Source organism: Amblyomma maculatum, chromosome 3 (assembly GCF_055883805.1).
Source record: "Amblyomma maculatum isolate TAMU_Amacu chromosome 3, ASM5588380v1, whole genome shotgun sequence".
Classification (NCBI taxonomy): Eukaryota; Metazoa; Arthropoda; class Arachnida; order Ixodida; family Ixodidae; genus Amblyomma; species Amblyomma maculatum.
In genome coordinates this window covers 24,835,304-24,849,458 of record NC_139346.1, presented here as the reverse complement: position 1 = coordinate 24,849,458, position 14,155 = coordinate 24,835,304, and the positions used below count along the sequence as shown (strand labels likewise).

General features: G+C 44.0%; 1 protein-coding gene across 4 annotated transcripts in view; it reads right to left on the bottom strand.

The window, feature by feature from the left end:
* The window catches only part of LOC146194364 (small G protein signaling modulator 1-like), a 164,881-nt gene extending 154,904 nt beyond the window's left edge, over positions 1–9,977 (bottom strand). For 3 of the 4 annotated variants that reach the window (XR_014705876.1, XM_084597375.1, XM_084597378.1), the window contains exons 1-2: positions 9,652–9,977; positions 2,910–2,985 (exon numbers count right to left, since the gene is read on the bottom strand). Coding sequence is in view for 3 of the 4 variants with exons in the window: in XM_084597375.1 (XP_084453501.1) it covers positions 2,910–2,985; positions 9,652–9,804 (229 nt within the window). In the remaining variant the exon portion in view is untranslated. The remainder of the gene's footprint in view (positions 1–2,909; positions 2,986–9,651) is intronic. The other variant, XM_084597377.1, reaches the window with a different exon arrangement.
* Between the last annotated feature and the right edge of the window lie 4,178 nt (positions 9,978–14,155).

The following is a 14,155-nucleotide window of genomic DNA, read 5'->3' as shown; positions in this document are numbered from 1 at the left end:
ATAATAAACTCCCAAAAAGGCACCTGTGCCTGACCCACAAATGCCTCATCTTTTCAATCTGTGATTTGAGGACTATGTGATGCTGCCACATTTAATGAATCATTATTGATTGCAGTAAAGGGGCACATCAGTTATAGAACCACATGTGACAGAACAGAGCATGATCATGTGAGACTAAGGACCAAATTTTGAGACGCTTCCTGATGCAGTGAGGATGGTTATTGGACTTCCTTTGGTCAAATTACAAGCACGCCTTAATAAGGAGCTCTCCATGAGGGCTCCCTTGGAGCGCCTTTTCATTAAGGGAGGAACTACACATATTTCAAGGCACAACACCTAGCATTGCGCCTGTGCAGTAAGGTTCACTGCTGCAGAGTGGGCAAAGCTAAAACTTCCAGCTGCCCTTGCAAAGCCGCTATATTGTAATCAAGTGCACACTACCAGACTGAGGACGTTTTCCTGCCAAGCCATCTAGTGCATTAAGACAATACTTACAAAACGCAAAACGAGTGCATGTAGGAAAGCGCCTTGAAAAGAATACAAAGCTATAGAATTTTACTTGCTTTCATTCTGCAATTTGTACCAGTATATTTCAAATTTCACGCGAAAATTCATGACATCAGACATGTACAGGCCCTTCCTCGCTGCTCAGAGTGACTCTTCACCCAAGGAGCAGCTGAGGATGGTTCTAAATTGAGATGGCTCTGTTCAGCGCTTCCTTCAACTGAGTAAGCATGGAGGGCTCCACGTGTGAGTTAAGGGAGGCTGAAACACTTCTTCGAAAATTTCCCGAGATACATGAATTAGAATATATAAAACTTCTAGATTGAGCTCATAAAGTGGTTTCGCGCTGCCATTTAAAGATATCACATAATTAACTACTAAAATCACGATTTTAAGGTTTCTCCTCACAGCAGCAAAGCAATGCCAAGAAACTTGACAATCCCGTTTCAAATCTCAAATGCTTTCGCCCAATCCCTTTTGCAAGTCACCCAATGCCACCAAACAATGCCTCATGGAGTTCACCTTCATTGACATTGGTTTTCTTTTTAAGCTCAAGCATTTATGCGTTGGTGATACATCACCTTTGCAGACATCATCATGAGTGTTCCTACTCCACACTGTGAGCTGTGGAGAAGCCTGAGTGCCAAAACAGTTTTATCTAGCGATTAAGGCATCAATTTAAATGCAAACGCAAAATTACTTGGCATGATTTCCCCTAAGCCTTCACAGATTCAGCTCCTTTAATTCAGTTTAATTCTAAAATAGCTTCAGCTGCCCTACAAGAAAGCCAAGTGAGCTAAGGAGTGTTCCGAAATTTGGCCCTAAGAGTGATGCAGATTTCTAACTGTGACAATATATCTTTTCTCACTATTTTTTTTTTTTAGCCAATACACAGAAATTGCGTGAAATGGGCTCATACTTTTTCAATGCGTTGCCTGTATGACAGGTCGGTGCACTAGCATTCTTCCAGTCGCTCTGCGCTCGCAGCAACGCAAAAGTGGAGGCCAGTCAATCGTGTATGATTCAAAAGTCCATGCTAATTTTAAGACCGCAGTTAGCTGGTGTGCTGGGTTTAATGACACATAAGCAACTGAGGCTATGTTATGCAACACACAGGGTTGAAAAGATCTCAGTATTGTGCTGGCATGCTGTGGAAGGTTTAAAAGTGCTAAAGTACATTAATGAAATTTCAACTGGTGATAAGTGTACTGTTGTATTCTCTTCCACAAGGTAAGCAAACGGAGAAAGGTGAGAAGAGGACGAATAGAGACAGGTGTGCACAAAATAGCATCAAATTGACTTAACACACCTCATTTTATGCCACTGCCATGATGGCCTGAGTAGAAAGAAGCAGAAAGGCAAAGAACTTTTGGCTGGAATTGAAACAAACTGTGAGAAGCCATCAGTCCTGTTTCAGTGCACTTTTCCCAACTAGCTATTCCTATTTTAAGTGCCATCATACAACGGAAGGAGTGCTGATATGTGTGCACAGCATACGTGTGCATACACGTTGTCGGAAATTAATCACTCACTACTGTTACTGAAGTCCCCGAGGATAGCAGTGCTTTAGAAACGTGGTTGCTGTCTTCACTGTGGCACGCATTCATTCACCACATACACTACAGTAGGATATACTATGGGGTTTTATGGCCAAAAGTGGCACAAGGGCTACAAGAGATGTTGCCGTGGAGCGCTCCGAATTAGACTAGACCAGGAGTGGTTGTCTGACACATGCTGACGTCTCATAATAAGCGGACATTTTGCATTTCCTTTCCGTCGAAACAACTGTGACGGCCAAATTCAACCCATCTTCTTGGGCTCGATGGTAGAGCACCCTAGCCATAAGCTGCCGCAGAGGGGAGAATTGTCACTTGACACGTGCTGAAGCATTAACTGTGCATGAGGATGAGCAACTAACTGAAAAAAAAAAGGCAGGAGAGAAAACTGTTGAAGAACATCCCTGTGCACGGTGCGTCGTAAATGACGGCCTTCTCTACAGAATTAAGGAGCACCTTGCTGCCTATGGGGAGACCGTATGGAGCAGTGTGAAGCAGGGCTGCTCACCAAACCTGGTTACCACTTCCCTGTTTGCCCGCCTGTCAGAACTGTGTGGATAGCAAAATTTTAGGTGAAAACCGAGTTCAAATATTAAAAGCTCTTTTCTTGCTATTGACTGGCTCAATCCTGTGGCCTCATCTACAGCGATGCAAGTCGCATAAAAAAAGAAACAGGATCACATATCTAAGTGCTGTTCAATAGTCACAACATTCACTACTGGTCCAACCATATGCAAAGTCACCTTCGGCCGCTCCAAGCACTGCTGAGCTCCCCGACGGACGACTCATAACCCCAGCCTAATTTTTCGAGACACTGGTTGCACTTGAGGACAAGTGCTCACTACTCACCACACAGGGAAGTGATACTGCTGCTCTCCTCATGGACGAACTTGCGGGTCACGGCTTCCTCCATGATCTGCTTCACCTGCACAAATTGGCCCACATATAGCTTCAACAAGGCAAAACAAATCACCCACTCCACCTCTGCAATTTTCCTCACCTCACTGCTGTGTTCACCTTCTCGAGGATTCCTACCTGCTATCCCGAGAAAGGAGCACCCGCATTTGCTCCCCATGCCCATTTCCTCTTCTTGGTGTCAGCTAAAACAACACCCCTGCTAAGTTTCCAACTTCTGACATTATCCCCCTTATCTTGCGTCCCATAGGTCTCTATTCAATGCTATTCAATGTAAAGCCTTGAGGTTTGCATGTTTCTGCCACACAGGTAGGTACTTGCAAGAGACAACTATTACACCTTTCCTTTTGCTGCTTGACTCGAGAGATCCAGCCAAATGCACACTGCCCCATTCTTATTGTTCACACTATTTACGTCTCTCATGGTCCAGACCTGCCATCCTCACCAGGTTTAAATATGCCGTTCACGACACATTCTTCATGAGTGCTCCTTGACAATGCTACAAATGCCTCATTCACTCAATGCTTCTCAGTGCCCCACTAGGTGATGTGTAGACCAATTCAGCCTCTCCGGAGAGTAAGGCAGCTCTTATGCCACAATCACAGGTCAGGACACTCAAAAGAGCATTGATGTGGGCTAGATGGTGCAACATGTCTAAGACAAGAAAATTATAGCACAAAGACAGCCATAGAAATAAACGACGCAGGATAGGTGCCTGTACTGCATCGTTTCTTTCAGTAGGTGTCAGTATTTTATTTTTATTGACTGATTTTTTCACATGATACAACTCGCCGGAAGGCATTGTTGTAGGGGGAATATTACACGAAGTGAAAAAGCAGACAATGGCCATAGAAACAACGCAACATTAGAAGAATCAGGTGCACACCCCTACGAAGAAATTTCTGCAGGTCGAAAGCAATACAGAGCAAAGCTTCAGTATGATAAAACAAGTTGTTACTGACGAGCACTTCAACACTTATTACAAAACAAGGATGCACTACAAAAGACATATACAGCCACAGCCTGACTGCTGTGATCATGTCTTTGTGATATGAATGTGGGCAGTTTTAGGAGGACGTGGCAGTTGATGGCGATACGATTCTGATCAATCTGGTTTAACAATAAACACCTAGCTACAGTACAGCGCATAGCAAGCGTGTCCTAGTTGAGCATGTTCATCAGGGCGGTGACGCTAGTGTAATATGAGTTTGATACAAAAGCATGCTGAATTAATTTGGATTGTTTCCAACTTTTTGGCGAAGGTTACAGACTCAGAGTTCCAGACTGCGGATGCATATTCCAAGATAGGGAGCAAGTTAGAAACGCATAAAACCTCTTTGACTTCTCGTAATGCTTTACTGAAGTTTCTTCTTAAGAAATTAAGTGCGCGACTAGCTTTTACCGTTATGTATTCTACGTGGCTATTCCAAGTCAGGTTTAATGAAAATATAACTCCCAGGTATTTTGCTTCCTCACTCATCTGCTGTTCATCTCAAAAGTAGCATTTCTTATGGGCTTGCGTTTCCTACTATAGAACCGTAAGTAATAGCACTTGGTAATGTTTGTCATATGCCATTTATGACAACACGAAGCTATGTGGTCAAGGTTTGCTTGCAAGGCAATGGCATCCAGGTGATTGTTAATGCATCTGTAAATCACGCAATCATCAGTATATAATCCCATCTTGGGTGTGACATCTAAGCTTATGTCATTATTATATACTAGAAATAATGCTGCAGTTGTTCTCCCTTAAGCAAGTCAGGATATTTACTCAAAACTGCACTCATTTTGCTTCACTGACGCTCACTGAGTGAATGTAAGTGTGAGCCACACGTGTGCACTTGGAAAATGACTAATGAATCAGTGAACAATGCTAACAATATGCTACTAGATCTTTGGGCACAAAAAAGAGGTTTAAAAATAAGTGCTTGTAAACAAAAGCCATGACATTTTGAAGTAAACGTAGAAACATTACTCCGCAACAAACTTTTTTTGCTTCAACTTATGTCCATGAAGCATCTAATTTTAGAGAACTAGATATAATATTGTTACATGGTGGCATGACAAGCGATGGAACACGGCGACACAACAAAAACAGAACGACGTGATGACATGACGATGAAATATGCTTTAATGGCCAGCCTAGCGCGAGCACTCCGCCCCACGCCACTGCCCGCTTCGTCATCTTCGTAGCACTACCCGGGGCCACCGAGCGATCATCCTGATCGATTGCTAGAAATCCAATGCATACAGTGACGATGAACACAGACACAGGATTAGGACATGAAACCCTGGACACCACGATGAATGCGAAGATGGGATGAATTCTTGCCCAAGAGCATCAGGTCCAATCTTCACCGTTTGCCGAAGGCCAAGGCTCATGGAGACGCCGAACGGCTTGGGTGGGGGTGCTGTCTTCGCTCGAGTGGTCGTGAGGTTTGCTTCGTCGTGGGGTCGGTAGGGTCGGCTTTGGGCTCTTCCTGGTCGTCGTGTGTTGTGGTCAGGGCTGGGGGCGGGGCTGGGGAGAGCGGCTGGTCGGATCGGAGCAAAAAAGGCTGGGGCAGAGCTGGGCGGCGATCTCCACGGGCTTTCGGCAGATGGACCCAGCGTAGGGTTGGCTTCGATGGTGCAAGGTGAGGCTGAGGATGAACCGCACCTCTAACCAAATGTTACGTGGTGGCATGACAAGCGATGGAACACGGCGACACAACAAAAACAGAACGACGTGATGACATGATGATGAAATATGCTGTAATGGCCAGCGGGCCTAGCACGAGCACTCCGCCCCGTGCCACTGCCCGCTTCGTCATCTTCGTAGCAATATCTTGCAAGAAATTAAGTTTCATGTTGCACTTATCGCTGCCACAGAAGCCAAGCTATTTCAAGTCATCGATATAGTTTATGGCAATCATCAAATAATTCTATGAAATGTCCGATGCTTATGTATACAACACCCTGGTTTTTGTTTTGTTTTTTCAGGCATGCTATTGTCATTTAGTTTGGGCATCTAAAACTTGGTAGAATACAGAAAAAAAATAATGTGCTAAAAAGAAAAGGTTCCTAAGAATTATTAAAGATGTTGAGATATTTTCATACACATCACCTAAGCTTTTCTTACAAACTGCCAACAGTTTGTTTCGATTAATGGCCTCAAATTGGAGCCAAGTATGGTTCACTTCGATTATTTCCCTCCAGTTCATCCACTCCAAATATAACAGAACTGCAAGCATACCCAACAAGAAAGCCAGCCTTGGTATGCCATCCCTCCCACCTCGTCATAAAATACTTCCTTTTCACTTTTTCCATATAATTTTTCATCATTCTCATCTGTGGGAAGAATTTATTTCACCCCCACAGTATGTGTTACCACGATTAGATCATGTCCACAAAGTCCAAGTACCATTCATTTTTACCCCGTACATCCAATGAGTGGAATCACTTTCCCGCATCACTGGCACTAATCAATGACAACCATTTATTTCAAGAATGAATTAGCTAGAATTGTATCACTAGAAACATTTTGTAAATTACATTCTTATTGATATGGTTTGTTGAATTAATATGCACTACCATTCCCCTCTCTCTCTATCTGGCATCGAGTGTATTTTTAATAAATAAATTACAAATATATGTACTGCATCACAAGAACTATATAAAGCATTTAAGCAGGAAATAATTAACTGTTTTATATTTATTCAATTGGGGAATTTAGAAATGGCTACTTCAGTGTACACAACACACGCTGTGAAAGTAGAAACTTATAGAATGACCTGTGGTGACAAACGCTAGGAAATAGGTTACCCATAATAATAAACTAGCTTGGATGTCACAACACTGAACATACCTTCAAAACACTGTGCACCTACTTCATGTGCACATCCATACATCTCTGATTATGGGCAGTATCACACTGACTGCAAATCGATTTTTAATGTTTTCAGGAATCTTCATGAACTCTCGTTTTTTCTTTTAAATTATAACTTGCTAGTAAATCGATATGCACAAAAATGCCCTGTGCGATCATGTCATTTTCAGTGTTTGTTTTTCTGCAATTCCAGGTGAATCCCTGGGTTGCCATTATCTTATGTCGCAACATATCAAAGTTCAGTTTAGGCTGCTCTTTGAAGATGCATGCAAACACTGATATATAGTGCAAGCTTATGTTGCACAGACACCAATTCAGGACTGGTGTTGCACAAGTACTAAGCAGCTGGTGTGTCCTTTTGTGGCACCATCATGTCATGCCCACATGAGGGATGAAAAAAGCTGTAATACAATCGTTACTGTGTCATCTGAATTTGCTACAACACTAAACCCAGCCTGCCTCAGCAGTGAAGAGTCAGCGAATATATCGCTGTTTTTTCATGTTGCGCAGGACCTAGACTTGATTACATATGACGTGACAGCCAACTCCCGGCTGCTGAAGTCAAAACTGAAACTGGCGAGAAAAGAAAATTCAATTCAAAATTTTCCCCCTGTCGCAGCCCTGGTAAAGTTTTCGAACATGCACCAACTTACTCAAATGTCTGTTTTGCTACAAAAACAGAGCAGATGACATGCTACTTCGCTCGTTTGCGAAATATGATTTACTGCATTTAGTATATGCCACAAAGTCTGCCTTATGTACCTATGAAAGATGCAAAACTCATTTCGAACAAGAGTCCCTGTAAAGCGGAGCACACTCTCAGAAAACGCTGCAAATTTGCTTTTCGCACCGTTGCGTACATGGCACAAATGAATAGGTTAACAAGGCGTAGTGACAATGGAAACATTCCCCCCCCCCCCCAAAACTCACCATAATTCGAGTTGTACATATTGACAGGAATCATATTAACAAGGTGCGGCTACATCCTAGGTTCTCAAAATGCTTCCATCCATTTTAGTAATCATCCTAAACAGTAACCATCCTAAACAGTAGACATATTGCAGTGTTCTAACAAGCAGACACCACTACCTTAAGAACACCCTAAATGCCAAAAGTACAACTGAGTACCTCAGCCACATTTTGGTACATAAAAAGAGCCATTCATCATCTCAGCAACAAGCATAGAGCATAAGGGAGTAAAATAGGTTTAGCCTGTGAAAGACACATGAGAAGTGTAACCCTTCTTCAACAGCAACACCCTGAACATTGTCCAAATAAACATAAAAAAAGCAGCCCCATTACATCTGTGTAAGGTCTGAAGGCTTGCCAGGCTATGTCAAGGTAGGAGGGGAATGGAAAAAAGGACACTGCGTATGAGCATCATGCCCTTCCGTATCAGAAAAATGGAGAGGAGAAAAAAGAGTAAATGTGAGTGCACTACCTCTACCATTGCTAAGGCATGGCAGTACACTCAGGTTTGGCTGTCTCCAGAGGATGCCGTATACCCACGTTGTCAAACACCTGGCTATCGCTCGAGTAGCCCTCTGCTCACAAGAAAATGCCTCGGAGTCGTGCATGCACTTTTCAGACGTGCACCCCATCTACACCACAACGTACACATATGCAAAGCATAGCTGCAGAATGACAATGCCATGGTCAGTAGTGCAACCCTTTACCAACATGTCCTATTTGCCCAATTTTGACCGTAGTCCAGATAATATATGCATGTCTGAATTTATAAGGTACGAGGTGAGCTTTAATTACATCCAGCTTACATCCAGCTAACTCGTGCAATAATGATGTTAATGTCTTCAGAATGGGTGCCATAGTTCTTTCAGCAAACAGTCAGTATCGTGCACTTCTTTCACACGCTGGTTGTTAATAATAGATGCTAATCTTTGCACTATTCTTTTGGAGCCCACACCTGCAGAGCCACTTTGAAGAGAAAGTACTTGTGAACGAACAGGAAATGGTGTTTGGATATTTATGATAGCTTTAAAGCTGACACAATCTTTATTCAAATAGGAGGCATTTGAAACTAATTTTAATAGAAATTTGCCACAGCTTGTGATTGTAAACAAATGCGGAAAAGAGTTTTGCTGCAAACTATGTGCCAATGGCGACACTTCAAACATGCCTTCAATAATTTTCATGGCCAAACTACACTATCAGTGTGGCAAATTTTTGGACAGAAATATGAAGTTTCATCAGATTTTTATTAACCCAATCTAGGGTGCGGAAAGTAATGTGTGTGTTTTTTATTTTTCCTAAAAGCAAATAACCTAAACGACACTTTTTTTCTTCAGCACAGTACTTCGGGCAAAATGAAAGCTTTACGAGCTTGCTGTAATGCTGCACAAAAAGTATTGCGTGGCATGATTAGCATGTTGTAATGTGTTAAATTAAATCGACTTGCCACAGCTGAAAGCTACTGTTGCCCTTCTGTTTTCCTTTTCACTCCCTTGGCGTCTATTTGCACTCCTCAAGAAGCTCCTTCACGAAGACCGCCGAACCTAACGAGCCGGCCATCTGGAAGCCGTCGCAGCTTCTAGAGCACGCAGTGCTCTTCGCGTGCATCTGAGCGTTGGTTCAAATTGGGCGATGAGCACGCGGTTCATCGACCCGTGCAACAGGCGGCAAGCGCGCCGCTGCTGCTGCCGGGTGAGGCCCCCCGGCTGGCAGACTCCCCAAGCGCAATATGGTAACGGCAAAATCGGGGCCGCGCGATTTCTTCCCAACGGCCGCCTAGAACGAAACAGGTTTTACAGGAGGCTACCGCCTCGCGTACGCTGTTGCACGCGGCGTGTTTACCTCCTTCTTGACTGTCCGCAGCAGTTTTTCTCTGTACTCGTTTTCGCCGAGCAACGACGCCGACGTATCGTCGCTTTTGCTCCGGAAGACGGTCATGATGCGAGTCGGAGAGTCGGTCTTGGAGAATGCGGCTGGCGCCGATGCAATGGCCATCTCCTGCACTACGCAAGGCTGGAATGAGCACACTGCACGTGACTGATCGCACAAAAGCCCCGAGAACAGCTGTCCCCGCTGCGTCTATTCTGCCTGGCCGGTCTCGGAGCGCTTCCCATATGCTCCCCGTCTTTCCCCAACGGCCTTGACGGGAAATTAACACTCGCTAGACGTATTGCCTCGCTTTCACCTGTTATACCGCGACCTCTGCCGGCAGAAAATAACAATAAAAGTTTTCATGATCGCCGCGTTCACCACTGCGCCCATCTTGAGGCATTTCTGCTCTTGACGCGTGCCCGCATGGTGGTGCTACTAGCGTAATATTTTCTCATGCGCTTTATTCAAAACACTTTTTTTTTTTGTAGTAATTTCGTCACACCTCACTTTGACGAAGCCTTAAGCGCAAAAAGAAAGGGACATGAGAGAGAAGCAGGACAAAGCGCTAACTGGAAACTAAGTGTTGTCCTGTGTATTATAAAAGGAAATATCAACAGCGCTAACTAGGTGCGCAGAAATTTGTATAGCGGTGGTATAGTGCTCTAGAACATTGGGCAGTGTGCCGACCGCGCCGCGAAATGCATGGGAGCGAGGTTTTGCGATGACGAAGGTGCCGCAGCGCAAAGGGCGCCACCAGCAACTGGTGTGTCAGCCGCCCGGGCGCCCGCGTATGCGCGCTGTGCGGCGGGGCGGATACCGCGCACACTGTACGTTCTCGTTCGCTTGTACGTACGTCGTCTCGGTCTGCTGGCGTCATGATTTTACAAATATGCCGGTTAACGAGGCTCAGTACTGTTAGCAATCATCTAATCTATTTTCCATTTTGGCCGTCGGCAACACTTCGGGGAAGCAACATGACAGCAGTTGATCCGAAGGAAACAGCTTGGAGAGGGGCGTACAAATTCAGGCAGCACAGCGCGCTTCAATCGCCATACAGCTTTCTTTAGCGTTCCTAAAGCACCTAATTCTCATTTTGGAATGTACTCATTATGAAAAGAGGGTAGTGTGGAGACAGGATGTATGAAGAAGTCAGAACGTGCAACAAGTGCGTTAGAGCGCTGACTATAATAAAGGCTGTGGCTAAAGGTACGTCCGACGGACCCGATCAGTGGTCTTAAAGGTACGTCCGACGGACCCGGTGCGTTTTTCTTCGGGATCCGTCGGACGGATCCGGGAAATATTTTTCAGAGGTACGGCGGACGGACCCGATCGGTAGGGTTCTTCCGACGGACCCAACGCATTTTTCTCCGATATGGGCCTTGGGATCCGTCGGGAAAGCCGGACGGATCCGAGTCCGAGATCCCCAGATGTGGTTGTAGCATAGAGAAAGAGATTGGTAGTTGTAGCAACAACATGGTAGCCATATGTAGCCAAATCGAAGTTGGTATGAGGTGTACGCATGGTGTACATACGTACGAGGTGCAAGAAGTATGTATACATACTGCATGCGTGAAATGTGAAATCACAAAGAATAGTACAGTGGCAAGAATAGTGCCTAGAATGGGTGATATACTACGTGATGGCATGATGATAGGTTTACGTGAGTTGGACCGCGGCAGGGTGGCAAGCACGACCAGAGCGCAAGCGCATGTAATCGCGGTGTTGACGGCCAGCCCGCGGCCCGCACGCCCGCTCATTTGGTCCTCGTTATCATGTGGATTAGCGTCTACGACGGTCGTTATGTAATTATGTAGTTTTGATTCTTCAAAGTTTCCTCACTTCCATATGTGATGAGATGCGTCACGTAACGCATCGCTTTCTGCTCGCATTGAGGTTTGGTGCTGCAAGTTCTACGTAGTACAAGCGGCGCTGAAAAAGCTGGGCACCGCCGGCGTGTCTCTAGCCCAAGCATCGCGTCATTCGTGTTTGATGTACAACTGGAGGTGTGGTTTGTGCTTACCGTGAGATGCTGTGATTACGGATTACGTCCTACTAGAGTGCTGTGTGAGACTACGAAGAGTGCTGTGATGAGTGCGCCGATGCCCGGACGGACATCAGTGTGTCCGTTTATGATCGGCGATGTTGCACGTGCATGTCAGTGTTTATTAGGTGCAGTAGTAATTTATTTACACGCGCTGTGCAACAATCAGACGAAAATAAGTCATCGACAATTTGTTAGCCTGTACTACAGAGCTCAAAACTCGGAAAATGGGAATGCACATGATGCAGTTTTCGCATGTTGGAGTGGACCGAAAAATAAGTGCCCAGCCCACACCGCCGGGATGCGCATTCCTACAGGTGAAATGGTTCAGGTTTCAGTAAAATAGCTGCCTGGCACAGCACCTTTCGAAATTTTCAGGCTTTATACTATTGTTGAAGGCCACTTTATCATTAATAAAGGAACGAATATGCTTTATGTGTTAATGACTAGTGTTTTTTCAACATATTATGTTCATTTTTTTTCGCTTTTCCTTAATTTCCTTTGTTTTTCATGCTAGAAAAACACAAATAGTACACTTTTAAACTTGTCAGTCCAAAGCTGAACATGAATATCTGCCATGCATGTGACAGCTTTAATGCTAGAAAGGTTGACATGTATAGCATGTATGTACACGCTGCGACATCTTAGTGGCACGTTCGGCTACTTGCCCCAAGGTCGTGATGTTTAATACCAGTGATGGCAGTCGCACTTTGGTGCAGGTGAAATGCAAATGCTTCTGTTTTCTGCAAGATGTCAATGCAAAGTAGAAAGCCTGGGCAGTCAAATTAGTCTGGAGCTCTCCACTATGGTATTCTTCATAGCTACATATGTCACTTTAGGATGTGAAACCCTACATGCCACAGGTAGGCTGCATTGTTTTTTAGATTTTGTAACCTCTCATCTATGTTTTGCAACATTTGGCTAATTTTAGTTCCCAAACAGTTGCTAAAGATGAAACCGAAGCAGTTCATGGCATGGTTTGCTGCTTAGATTAATTTTCTAATTGCAGTTCTTTGAAACTTGCATCAATGCTGGACAGTTCAAATAGCAAGCAGTTGAATTACAGAAATGATGTGGATCATGCATTTCAGTTCTGACAAGTGGAAAGTAATGGTCCCCTCCTTGCATGCATAGGTGCCTTTAGACAAATACATACTCGGGTGTGTGATTGTGACGCATATCAAGGGTCAACAGAAACCCATGTGGAGCCAGTGTGATATTCTTCATGAAGGCTAAAGTAAAATTGTACAACAGCTGCTGTACCATGCAGAAAAGAATTGATCATTTAGTGTATGATTAACTGATACTCAGAGTATGATGTGTTATATATCTGGTTTAGCATCCCAAAATAACTACGGCTATGAGGAACACAATAGTTGAGGGCTCCGGTATAATTTCGACCACCTGGGGTTCTTTTACATGCACTGACACCGCACGGTGCATGACAGCCTATTGTTTCGCCTCTATTGAAATGCCTCTGCTGTGGCTGGAACCAAATCTGCATCTTTGGGTTCAGCAGCCAAGCACTCTAACTACTGAGCCAGCACAACGGGGCCAAGTATCAAAATGCATGCCATTACATTTCCTTCTAGCCTGTGGTTTTCTTCACAGAACTAATGTATACAAGAAAAAGTAAATAGCAATAAAACATTAGTTTTATTGCACATTATATTCACATTTCAGCAAACATTCTCTAGGAAAAAATTTCTCATAATGTTTGCATGGAAACCATGAACATCTTACAAAAACAAAACAATGCACTTACTCAACTCCAATTATTAATGGGCAAGGTTGCATCTATGCTACTACACTGCACTTATTACAAAACCACAAGCCCCATCTGCTTTGGCCAATCACTTGATGAAACTAACGGAGACAGATGTCGCACACCACAGACTGGTCGTCTCGCAACATATCTCTGCATATGTTACATTTCAATTTCATGCCTTTCCACTTAGCTTCAACTGTTGCCAGCATTACTAGTTACCCATCTTTTCTGAAATTCCTTTTTTACGCTGTTGGGATCAGCATCCTTGTTAACGATGGTCTCTGGAATTTTCGATGCTATCATTTTCACATCTTCCTCATCTGGAAGAACGAAGGAAATGACAAGCGTTGAGCAGAAAAAAAATTAGGGAGACTCCTAATCTCCACCTTTAAGGGTATGGTGTGCCAGCATTAATGGTTCTTGTCTGCAGATCTCACTGTGGATTCCCGTTAATTTACATGCCCTTTGCTACAAACATAATTACTAATTCCTTAATTCATGTCTCTGTTATCTCAGATATACTCATTAGCATACGGTCGTAGGCTGCCCTGTTAGGTGATAGACAACCTGGCATAGACCTCTGTAAGCCTCAACCTTTCTTAATTGGAGCTGAAACGTCGCAGAACATATTTCAAATATAACTTTGTAAGCTTGACTTAACAGCT